Genomic DNA, 11,776 nt, shown 5'->3' with positions numbered 1-11,776 from the left:
GGGGCGGGGTGCCTGTGCAGGCAGGGGAAGCCCTGCTGCCCAGCAGAACATGATGGGGGGCCTGCACTGTCTGCTGTATGGCCTGTGGCTGTGTGCGGCCCCTAGCCACTCAGAAGTTGGACAGGCCTGCTCTAGAGGAATCCATGTTGGCATTTCCTGATCACCTTGTCTTCCACCAACAAGGTGTTGTTTTCCTGCCTAAAGCAGATTCCTTGATGACATTACATGATCTTCCCAAGTATCAAGATCATAACAAATAATCTGTAATTCCTCAGAGCCTTCTTCCTTTTCTTAAAGATGGGCACTATGGGTGCTTGTATACACCACAGGGGTTAAATTCAGTTTAGTTCTCCCTCAATTGAAACAGCGGGTTTTTAAACACCCATCGTTTCCACCGTTTCAATTAAGGGAGAATTAAACCGAACTAAACCTCCATGGCGTGTACACAAAGGTGGGGGCCTGATCCTTACCTGCCTCTCCAGTGGCTGAGGCAGGGTGGGGGTGGTAAAATGCTGCCAGCGGGCCGAGTGGTCCCTGAGTTGCGCGGAGGCCTGGTGCTTCCCTCTGCACGAGCAGCAGCGCCCCCCAGGCAGCACCCACCAACTGGCACGTGGCCCAGGCGGTTCCAGGGGGTGCCACAGCCGCAGAGGGAAGCACTGGGCCCCCACATGGCTCAGGAAAGCAGGCAGGCTCCAGGGAGGGGGAAAAAAAAAAAAAAAAAAAAAAGAGATCAGGCTCCTCATCGCTTTTTATTTTTTCTTCAGTGGAGCCTGCCCGCATGGGATGTTACTGGGTTGCACAGCTCCTGAGCTGTGCCAGGCCTGGTGCTTTCCTCTGTGGCTGGCAGTCTCCCAGGCCAGGTACCAGTGGGCGGCTATGATCAAGAAAATGATTGATGCAAATGAAGCTCTGAATCTTTTCAAACATTATTATAATCATTATTATAATAATCTAATTATGGCAGGGGCCCTGGCTGTTTGGACGCCTGAGCAATCAATTCTCTGTTCCTCTTAAAGAACTGTACGTTCTTTCTTTCTAACGTCACACCTTTTGGCACAGAAAACAGTTTCTTTTTATGAAAGGACCAGGACTGGAAATAAAATGATGTTGTAGGTCAGAACTGAGACACTCTGGCATAACTTTGTGGGTAGTTTTCACAGATCATACTTACAGACAGATCTGACTCCAGCCAATGTTTACATAATTTGTAATTTTATAAAAGCCCACTGTTTCACTTAGTAAATGAAGGAATAAAATTATCAGTAAAATCCAAGAGCTGTAAAAATGCACAGGATTAATTCTGAAAAACATTTAAAATTAATTCATTTGCAATGATTTAATTTAGTTTTGAAATTCTCAGAAGAAAAATTCAATATTCATTAACTTACCCACTCCCAGAATTCTGCAGTTCAGATTTACAGCTTCTGATGCAGCCTCCACACACATCTTGACGATCAGTTCTATTCTGTCTTCAAAAGTTTTAGGGTTGAGCTGGGTAATTTTCTTAACTATTTCACCCTAAAAAAGAAAACCATTTAGTCCTGTTCTGTTACATTAATGCACAGCATAACAAATCATTTCTTTTGGTGTTTCAGTTACAGCACCACTAACTTTAAAAACAGGTCTGTATTTCTAGGGTGCCAGGAGGTATGAGGTAGGGTGACCACCTGTCCCTAATTGGGTGGGATAATACTGGAATGGGAACGTCAAGTTTTGGTCCCAGGCTGCATGACTTCCGACAGTATTTCTTCCGGGGTTAACAGCCTTGTGCAGGGATAAGGAAAGAGCGGGTTTCCCCTTGCTAGCTGGCAGCGTTCCAGCCTGCAAGAGGCTGCTAGAAGCAGTATGCAGGGAGCAACACATGCATGTGGGTGCTAACATGCATGCACATAGCAGGGAATACAGCCAGGCAGCATGGAGAGCAGCTTCCTGCAGGTAAGTCTATGGAGGGCAGTGGACATGGGAGATGGGAAGAGGAGAGATCGAGGTCCCCATTGTGAGGGAGAGAGTGGGCAGGAGCTGGGGGTGTTGCCCAGCCAAGGGGCCAGGGTGTGGAGTGGGACAGAGCCATGGGTGGCTTGTCCAGGGGGTAGCTGTGGGTCTGGCTCCCCACTGCTACATACACCCCTGGGAGGAACATGGGGGACACATGCCCCCCCAAATTGGTGTGTGGGGCAACAGCAGATGCGGGCTGCCTGCTGGGGGCTCCCCGCCCTGCTGCCCTCCCCCTGGGAGCCCTATGCCAGCTATGCACCCCTACCTGCCCAGCAGCAGTGGGGGTGGTGGTGGCATGGAGTTGTGCCCCCTGCTGCTGCTGGGTGGGCAGGGGCAAGCAGTTAGCACAGGGCTCCTGAGGGAAGGGCAGCACGGCATGGAACCCCAGCCCACAGCCTATATCCACCCCCAAATCGCTTGGTTCTGCTCTGGCCATGCTGCCAGTGGAGGCGGGAGATGGGGAGGCGGGCATTTGTCCCGCCTTTACATTTTAAAAAGGTGGTCAGCCTTGTGTGAGGAGATAAGTGAAGTGTCACAAGATAAGTTACAAAGGGGTGCCTCGAGTCCATAAAGGTTAAGAACCACGGCCTTCAATTTCTCAGAGAATTCCAGCATGGCCACTGTGATGATGGCTGTTTTTGTTCTAGTATCTGTTCTCTGGAAGAAGGATCACAGTCACTGTCCACTGGACCAAACCCCACAAAACACTAACACATTTGGATAACTGACACAGAAGTTTTTCACTGGTTACAGAGGTGACAAAATTCATATCCCAGTAGCAGAAGGAGTTCTTTTTTGGTGCATCCAAGATCTACCTCACTTGGAGTGGCTGTTCCTTGCAGTGTTGTACTGCCCTCCTCTACCCCCTATGCAGCTATGAGCACAACTCAGCCTACAAACCTAGTAAGATGATTACCTTCATACTGACTATTGCTACTCGGAGATTTGTTCCACCTAGATCCACTGCCAAAGCACTCTGGGTTTCCATGATATGGTCAATATCTTGTGAGATGCTCTCCTTTACAGGAGGGAAGCAGAACTTCTTTTGCAGTGGTTCTTTAAGATCAATAGATTTGAGAAACTTCAGAATCCTTGGAACAGCATTACCATCCCCATATATTTTTGAACTGCAAGATCAAAAGCCATCAACATAAGTAAAACTGTAAACTGCTTATAAAACAGAAGCCACAAGTTACATCACGTGATCAGGCAAAATACAGCCTGCAGGCTGGATTCCACCCCTCAGGCACTTCCATCCAGCCCATGGGGTCCTCTGCAATCCCTGGCCCTTGGCTGCCCCTCTGCAATCTGGTGCATCTTTGCAGGAGGTGTGGCTCTGGTTGCTAAGCAATGCCCCCCCCCGCCCCGCCCCAGCCTGGCCTGACCCGCCCCAGCCCTGAGCCAGGGGGAGCCAGAGACAAGAAACCTCTGCCTGGCAGAGGCTTTTGCTGGCAACCCCATGGCTATTCCCAGCCTCCCTGCAAGAGTGGAAATTCAGGCAATGGCCCCACTGTGCTGGGACCAGAGACTCCCGTTGGGGGAAAGGGATGAGAGTGCAGGAGCTGCGTGCTATGTAGCCAGGTGGAGTTGGCCCCACATCTTGCCACTAAGTGCGGCTGGGGACTTGGGTGGGAGCACTAGGCGGCTGGTTGAGGCTGGCCCCATACACTACCACCTCTTGTGGTCAGGGACTTGGGTGGTAGCTGCATGTTATGGGGCTGGGTGGGGCTAGTCCCGCACCCTGCCATTATGTGCAGCTGGGGACTGGGGTGGGAGTGCAGGAGCTGAGTATTATGAGGCCAGGTGAGGCTGGCCTCACACCCTGCCACCACCTATGGCTAGGGACTGGGAGTGTGGAGAGCTGTATGTATGCTATGGGGTCAGGCAGTGCTGGCCCTGCTTGCTGCCACCACATGCAGCTCCAGGGACTCCAAGAACTCCCTCACAGTGCACGCACACACACACACACACACACACACACACACACGCACGCATCCACGCACACACCCCACCCCACCCCTCCATCATAACCCCTTGTACACCTACACTCTTCCACAGCCCCCAACCCAACCACATACCCCACATCCACACCCACCCCCCACCTCACTCATCATAGCCAAACCCCATACACACACCTGCTTCCCAACCACACACCCTCATACATGCCCTTACCGCCCCCCACACAATACACAAGAGTAGGTCTGTATTTTGAGCTGTTTTGCAATTCCCTCTAGATACACTATGCAAATACACATAAATCAGGATAAAAATATTCTTAAAAATAAAATCAAAATAAGCTATAGTAGATGTTTGATTTTTTTTAGTATGATTTGTTTTTTTTCTTCTGGTTCCAAGATGGCAGCCTCCACCCCCTTCCTCCCGGGAAGTACTTCTGGGCCAAGGGGAGGGACTTCTGCTGGCAAAGATCAGGGGTTGGGGTGCAATTTCCAGTCCTAAGATGGTGACCAGGGGGTGGCTACCCTTGTGGCCCTCGACAGCTCACATAAACTCCTTAAGCAGCCAAAATAATTGCCCATCCAATATATCATGACATGGGACATTTATACACGTGCTCCAGGAGTGGGTGGGGAGGCACTAATTAGAGCAGCTCTGAGCGCGACTCTGATTAAAATGCCCAGAGCATTTCATGTACCAGCGTCCCTACACTGAAAAAGGGCAGCAGAGCTCATTGAATGAGCTTTAGTTAAAGTGGCCTCACGGTTATTTTCCAGCGTAGGGATGCCAATACATGACTTGTTGCAGTAATATGCTAATACACGACTTGCTGTGTGGTAATTACCATGCTCCAGCAGACTCGATTAATCGAGTCTTCTCCAACACACTGTAATTACAGCATGTTGAAGCAGCCTCACTGCATGCACATAGACACCCATGGTGTCTGCCACAAGAATACTGTGTTTCAGGTGTATGCAAGTCTGCCATAAGTTACTTAACATATCTTATGACAGACTTTGCTTTAGTAATCTGGGGCAGCCTGAGGGCTGGGCACCTCTTGGTAGCAAACATTTGGAATTATCTCAACTTTGGGACAAGAGGTGGAAAATGTATTGGGTATTTTTTTCTGTCTTTTTCAAATCAAGGGAAGGCTGCAACACACACAAAGAGATGCATGCATCAAGGTCTGAAATTAAGGAAATGAAGAGTCAAGAGGTTTCCTGTACTTAAATCTATCTTGTCTGTACAGATCTATTATACGTGGTATGACTTGCTGGGCATTAGAGTACACATCCTTGTAAGTCTCCAGCAAATAATGATAATTTTTGTAAGGTAGGGCTGTCTGACTTCTTGGTAGTTGGGGGCCACGTGTTGCATGGGCCACAGACCAGGGGCTGCATGCTGCTTGCTATGTGGGCCCCAGCCCTCCCCTCCCCTTACTGCACAGGCAGACTTGTTCCCCTTTACCATGTGTATAGGCTCACCTAGCTAGCAGCTTCTGGCTGGGCATGCTGCATGGGCTGCTCCCCCCTGTTGCACATGCAACACAGGCAGCCCAGCTCCCCCCAGCACTGCACATGGAACATGGGAAGCCCAGATCCTCACCGCCATGAATGCAGCATAGGTCACCCAGCTCCCCCTGCCACATGCACAGTGCAAGTAGGCCAGCTCCCTCCCTCACTGTGCATGCAATGTGGGCACCCCAAACCACTCCTGCTGTGCTACCCCACCCCCAGGAGTGGGGGCAGGAAGCGGACACTAGGAAGGGAGAGGGCTCAGAGTCCCTGGCTGCTACTGCATCAAAACCAATGAGGGGAGTAGCAGCTGGGCAGGAGCCCAGTCTGCTGTTAGCCTCTCTCAAGCCACATGCAGCCTCTGGGCCACCAGTTGGACAGCCTTGTTGGGAGGTATTGTACATACCTATATATAAAGGACAGTTGTGGACCTTTAGCCCTGGGACCCTCATTTAAATAACATTTCATCTCCTGAGCACACTGTACAACAATACTGAGAGATTTGCAAACTCCTTTCTATTTTATGTAATAGGATATGAAATAGTATCTTTTTCATAAAGCACTGAGCAAATCTTGGACAAACTGAGGTCTATTACAGCGAAGTCTATTTCCCAGCCCAGAGCTAAGAGCCTTCTTCTCTGCTGCTTTATGGTCCAAAGCAGTAAAATGGGTGGATGTACACTTACCAAGGATACTGTTTGCCAAACTGCAGATGCAGAGCTTGAAGTATTTTGTCCTGTGTATCAGCATCACGAACATGAAGAACATTTTCACCTTAGATAATTAGAAATGCAACATGATTCTAGCATGCGTCAATTACGTGATAAATTATATTAGAGAAAAAATGAAATTTGAAACAAATATGTTCCTAGTGAGTAGGTGTCAACCTTTGACACAGCAATCTTTCTGCAGGCAGCACCCATACTTCTGTGTGTGTGTTACCTTACTTTTCACAGGTTGATGCTACACCAACATTTACAAAGGAACCTTGGTATGTGCCTGATCTTGATTCTACTGTAGTAAGTGGTAAACTTCCTATTGTACCATACCATGGCCTAGAAGGACTAGACAACGGAATTCTTGCAACTGTCTATAGAATGCCTACACATAAGGACAGCATAGATACAACAAGAATATAAGCCAGTGGTGGTGACAATATGGGTGTTTGTATAGTTTTAGGTATGCCACACATATTTATGCCCATCAAGGAAAAATATGCAGCTGTATATTCTGGTAAGTGGAAGCCACTGAAGAATGATGATATTTAATTAAACCAGGACTGTCTAACTGGTGATCTGCAGGCCACATGTGGCCCGCAAGGGGTTAAGTGACAGCCCCTGGGCTCTAACCCTGCCACTGCTCCCCCTATCAATCTGGCTGCAATAGCAGCTAGAGTTCTGGGCTCCCTTTCCCTCCTCAAGCTGCCACTTCCTATCCCGGCTTCAGGAGGTGGGGAAGTGCAGCACATAGCAGAAGCAGTGGAGAGCAAGTCCCCAGCCATGTGGGCATGTGGTGCAGTGGGGTAGAGAGGCAGGAAGGTTATGCCTGGGTGGTATAGTGGTGGGGGAGCATGGACTACGGGAATGGTGCAGCCTGGGTGGCACGTGGTGCAGCTTGGGTGGCACATGGCTTCCAGCCACTTAGAAGTTGGACAGCCCTGCATGAACGGTGCATGCCCCCGGCAGCTGGGGGGGCGCAGCTGCATTGGCGGCAGCGGGAGTGCAGCGGCAGTAAGCTAGGAGCTCCGGCAGACACCGCTGGCACTGTTGGCGGCATGGGGGTGTCGAGCACTGACCAGGGGTCGGTGACCACCTGCAGGCGCTACCAGCAGCGTTGGCAGTGGCCAGTGGTGATCATAGACCTCCCGCAGACGCCTCCAGTGGTGTTGGCAGCGGGGTGGCGAGCGACGACTGCCCACAGGCGCCGCTGACAGTGTCAGTGGTGCCTTTTGCAGGGGGTGCACTGACACACTTAGGGGGTGCACGTATACCTGCATGCACCCCCTACGCGTTGCCCCTGCAGCCCTGAATCAGACAATAAAAGCCTTGCTTTGCAATAAAACATGGTAGCACTGTCAGCATTACAGTACAAATAGATCAATGAACCTGCACAGGTAGATCAAAATTTGTCCTGATGTAATGATTCCTGGTAAAAAAATATACTGATGTGCTTGTAAATTTGTACTTAAATTTTAAAATGACTGAATGACACAGCAATAAATTCATACCTGTTTCTCTTCCTGTCTGACGTGTTCCTAGATTGATAACAGGGGTACCAAATGCTCCCACCTCTCGAACACCACAGCTGCTGTTACCAATCATGCAGCCAGCATGAGCCACTAATAGGATGAACTGGTCAAATGGAACGTGCTTTACTGCTCGAAAATTGGGATGATGCTCAATGCCCTTCTTCCTCATAACTCGAACCATCTCTTTGCTTCCTATGGGAAAAGCCAACAATTGAGAACAAAACACTAGCATTTAGCTGAATTGTAATGTATTGCTGGAATAACAATTGGGTCTACAGCAGTGGTTTTCAATCTGTGGTCCTCAGACCCCTGGAAGTCTGCATACTGTGCCTAAGGGATCCACAAAAGAGGACTATGATCAATCAGAAGTAGGTGAAGACTCATACTTACAATTCAAACAGGTTCACACTTCCATTCAAAATTTTTTAGGGGTCCACACATGAAAAAAGGTTGAAAACCACTGATCTATAGCAATTAGATGATAACAGCTGTCCTGCCCAACACAGAAGTATGGTATGAGGGACACGACTGCTATTGCCCCTACCAGCTCCATATACCTGTTCCAATCTGCTCTCTCTTCCCATCTCCATGTGACCCATCAATGTGGCACTGAGCAGAAAGTGGGGTTCTAAAACCATTGGGGAACATTAAACATTTTTTTAGAGCCAGCACACAAGCAGAAGAACTAACTGCTTCTTCTTCCCTCCCCCTATAGGTTGTATGGTTTTCCATTTAATTCCCACAGTAAGCTGAAATGCTGGGTGTTCTTGCTTGAGTCAGACCTGGCAGTTTCAGCAAATTCTGACCGGATGCTCAGATTACAGAGATATCGCCACATAGCAATGTAGCACGAGGAAAGGAAGCCTGACTGAGAAGCTGGAGTGAAGAAGGATAAAAGCAGATCAAAAGAGGTTGCAAAATGAAAAATAGTGAAAGAAGTCCACATAGAATTCTTTTAAACTCAGAGAGCAATTCTTGTTTTAATGAAGAACCACAATAAGAAGGACTTGCTTCACTCACCTGCATCAATGTTTGGGAACAGAACGAGTGTCCTCTTGTTAAAGGAGATAAGTGCATCCAATGTTAATTCAAACATCTTTATGGAATGTTTAATATCAGTGGTCACAGGGTGTTGCAGAGCAACAATATAGTCTCTTGGTTTTACATCTTCACCTGTTTAAAGGGAGCACAAAAAGAGATTGTTTTATTAGTGGCTGGTGGGAGATGGCTCTAAAATCAGCCGTGTGAGTACCTCTTAGATAGCAAATCTGATTTCTAACACCATGAATTTCAAGGCAACAATAGAGGCTATGGAACTGAAATTCAGAGAAGGGACCAGGTGGGGACAAGTGGCAGAGGGGACAGGTGGCAGGGACCAATACAGGCATGGGAAGGGGCAAGGGACAGGAGGGTAGGCAGTGGGAGCAAGGGTCTTACTGCCTGCACCATCCCCCCTGCTTTTCCAGGTACAGTGGTGGGGGGAGGGGGGGCGTAATTTAAAACAATCCTCAAAAACATGCATGGAAAATTATAACAAATTCATACATTTTCATGTACAGAATCTAATTTTTAGGATGGTCATCTTAAATTTGAAGTCAACTTGGATTCAGGTAAATATGGTATTTGAGTTTTCTCAGGATCTCTAGGAGGAGATTCTGGATTCTGCCCCCCCCCCCGACACTTTTGTATAAATGAGAGTGGAAACCATGCATTTGTTATGAATTATACTTTACTGCACTTGTTATAAAGCGAAACAGGTTAGTTTATTCTGAAAAGGACTAGACTACTTCCATGTCCTCTGCACTGAAGACAGGACAGGATCAGCCGACTCCAGCAAGGAAACAAAGAAGGTTGATCATCATGGGGGACTCCTGCTGCGGTGCACAGAAGAAGCCATTTGTCATCCAGACCCCTTTGCTCGAGAGGTCTGCTGTCTTCCAGGAGCCAGGATCAGAGATATTATGATGAGAAACCCTAAACCGGCCCGTCCTAGTGACCACTGCCCCATGTTCCTTGTTCACATGGGCACCAACGACATGGTGAGAAACAGCTCCAGGAGAATCATGAGAGACTACAAGACCATGGGGGCAAAGCTCAAGGAACTAGGAGCACAAGTGGTCTTCTCCTCAATCCTCCCAGACAGAGGCCGTGGCCGGAGGGAGGAGTACACTGAGGAGGTCAACTGAAGGCTTAGGAGATGGTGTCACCATGTAGGCTTTGGATACCTCGACCTTGATAGGCCGTTCTCTGCCAGTGGTCTACACACAAGGGACGTTATTCATCTCACAAGCAGAGGGAAGAAGTCCTTCGGTACAAGAATCACCAATTTGTTGAGGAGGATTTTAAACTAGGCATGTCCAGGGGCTGGGGAGAAAGTTCCAGTGCTGTACACAAATGCTATAGCCATGACACAGTGGAGGGCGTTCAAGCAATGGACATCCAGATAAGTACTGATATCTTGAGATGCTGGCAGCATGACAGAAAACCTAAGGAAGCTAGGGGAGAACTCAGGTGTCTTTATGGGAATGCCAGAAGCATGGAAAATAAGCAGGAGGAACTGGCACTCCTTTGGGTAGACGAGGAATTTGATCTGATTGGGTTGACAGAGACCTGGTGGGGCAACACACAAGACTGGACAGTGAATACTGAGGGGTATAGGTTCTATAGGAAGGATCAGGCTGGGAAGAAGGGAGGAGGTTTGGCCCTCCATGTGCAAGAGTGATACCCCTCCCTGCAGGTCATGTTTGATTGTAGGGAAGGGTCCCTTGAAACCCTCTGGGTCAGGATACAAGGGGGATCAGGAAAGGGAGACCTGATGGTAGGAGTCTACTCCAGGCCTCCCTCCCAAAAAGAGAGTGATCAGGCATTCTATGGGGAACTGACTGAGGCACATAGTGCTAGAGACATGACTGTCATGGGTGACTACAACTACCTTGACATTTGTTGGGAGGACAATTCGGCCAGCTCCAGCAGGTCAGCTAACTTCTTGGCAACAACAGGTTGTGTTGTTCCTGACACAGGTTGTGGAAGGGCCGGCACTAAGGGTAAGGCTATTCTGGACCTAGTGCTGAACAAAGGGGAGGATGCAATAGGTGACCTAATGTTTGGAGGTGCCCTGGGTGACAGCGATCACGACCTGGTTAGGTTCACCATCCACTGCAAGGCTGGGAAATCAGTCAGCAGAACAGAAGAAGTCCTAGACTTCATAAAGGCAGACTTTGGCAAACTCAGGAGGCTAGTTGGAGAGGTCATCTGCGACCAGTGACTGGATTATTTGGGAATTCAGGAACAGTGGTGCTTCTTTAAGGAGGCAATTCTCACTGCTCAGAAACAGGCCATCCCCAGTGGACAAAAAGTGGGAAAGGAGTCAAGAAACCCACTTGGCTCAACAGGGACATTAGGGAACTATTGAAAAAGAAAAAAGAAGCATACAAGCTATGGAAGAATGGTTCAGCAACCAGAGAGGAATACACTTATATCACCAGGGTCTGCAGATACGAGACACGGAAAGCCAAGGCAGGCATGGAGATCAAGCTGGCAACCGAAATAAAGGACAACAAAAAGTCCTTCTATAGATAGATACACAGGGAACAAGAAAAAAAAAAATGGGTTCCACTATGGGACCCATACTGAATACTGAGGGACAGCCCACAGTCACTCCCCGCGAAAATGCAGAACTCCTAAATGCCAGGACAAGAAATGAAAAACCTGCCAACACATCTCCACCACCCCCACTATTACTACACCCAACAGAGCCATCAGCATCCCAGGATCTTACAGCTGCACCTCCAGAAATGTAATATAAACATCTACAGTCCTCTGACTACTACACACAACTCCAAATATGCTGCACAGCTATGCAGAAGAACTTCAGAGAAAATTAGAAATCATCTACTTCACCTACTCTACTCCAAAAGAGACCAACTCAGGAAGGAAATCGTCATACACTACAACAACTTAAAAGATAGAAATCCATGCATGTTCCCTGACAATATACAGTGGATACAAAGAGACTACGAAAAACTTTCTACAGCATTCATCCTACATAAAAAGAAGAAATGGA

The 11,776-nt window shown here is 48.4% G+C and overlaps 1 protein-coding gene across 6 annotated transcripts in view; it reads right to left on the bottom strand.

Annotated features, from left to right (window-relative positions):
- GNE (glucosamine (UDP-N-acetyl)-2-epimerase/N-acetylmannosamine kinase) overlaps positions 1–11,776 on the bottom strand; it is a 99,465-nt gene that overhangs the window by 12,246 nt on the left and 75,443 nt on the right. For all 6 annotated transcript variants that reach the window (XM_025201429.1, XM_025201428.1, XM_025201425.1 and 3 more), the window contains 5 exons: positions 8,734–8,886; positions 7,693–7,905; positions 6,152–6,239; positions 2,912–3,122; positions 1,389–1,518 (listed from right to left, as the gene is read on the bottom strand). In XM_025201429.1, coding sequence (XP_025057214.1) covers positions 1,389–1,518; positions 2,912–3,122; positions 6,152–6,239; positions 7,693–7,905; positions 8,734–8,886 — 795 coding nt within the window. The remainder of the gene's footprint in view (positions 1–1,388; positions 1,519–2,911; positions 3,123–6,151; positions 6,240–7,692; positions 7,906–8,733; positions 8,887–11,776) is intronic.

Source organism: Alligator sinensis, unplaced genomic scaffold (genome assembly GCF_000455745.1).
Source record: "Alligator sinensis unplaced genomic scaffold, ASM45574v1 scaffold434_1, whole genome shotgun sequence".
Classification (NCBI taxonomy): domain Eukaryota; kingdom Metazoa; phylum Chordata; order Crocodylia; family Alligatoridae; genus Alligator; species Alligator sinensis.
The sequence above is the reverse complement of the archived record's forward strand: the minus strand, read 5'-3'. Positions and strand labels throughout refer to the sequence as shown.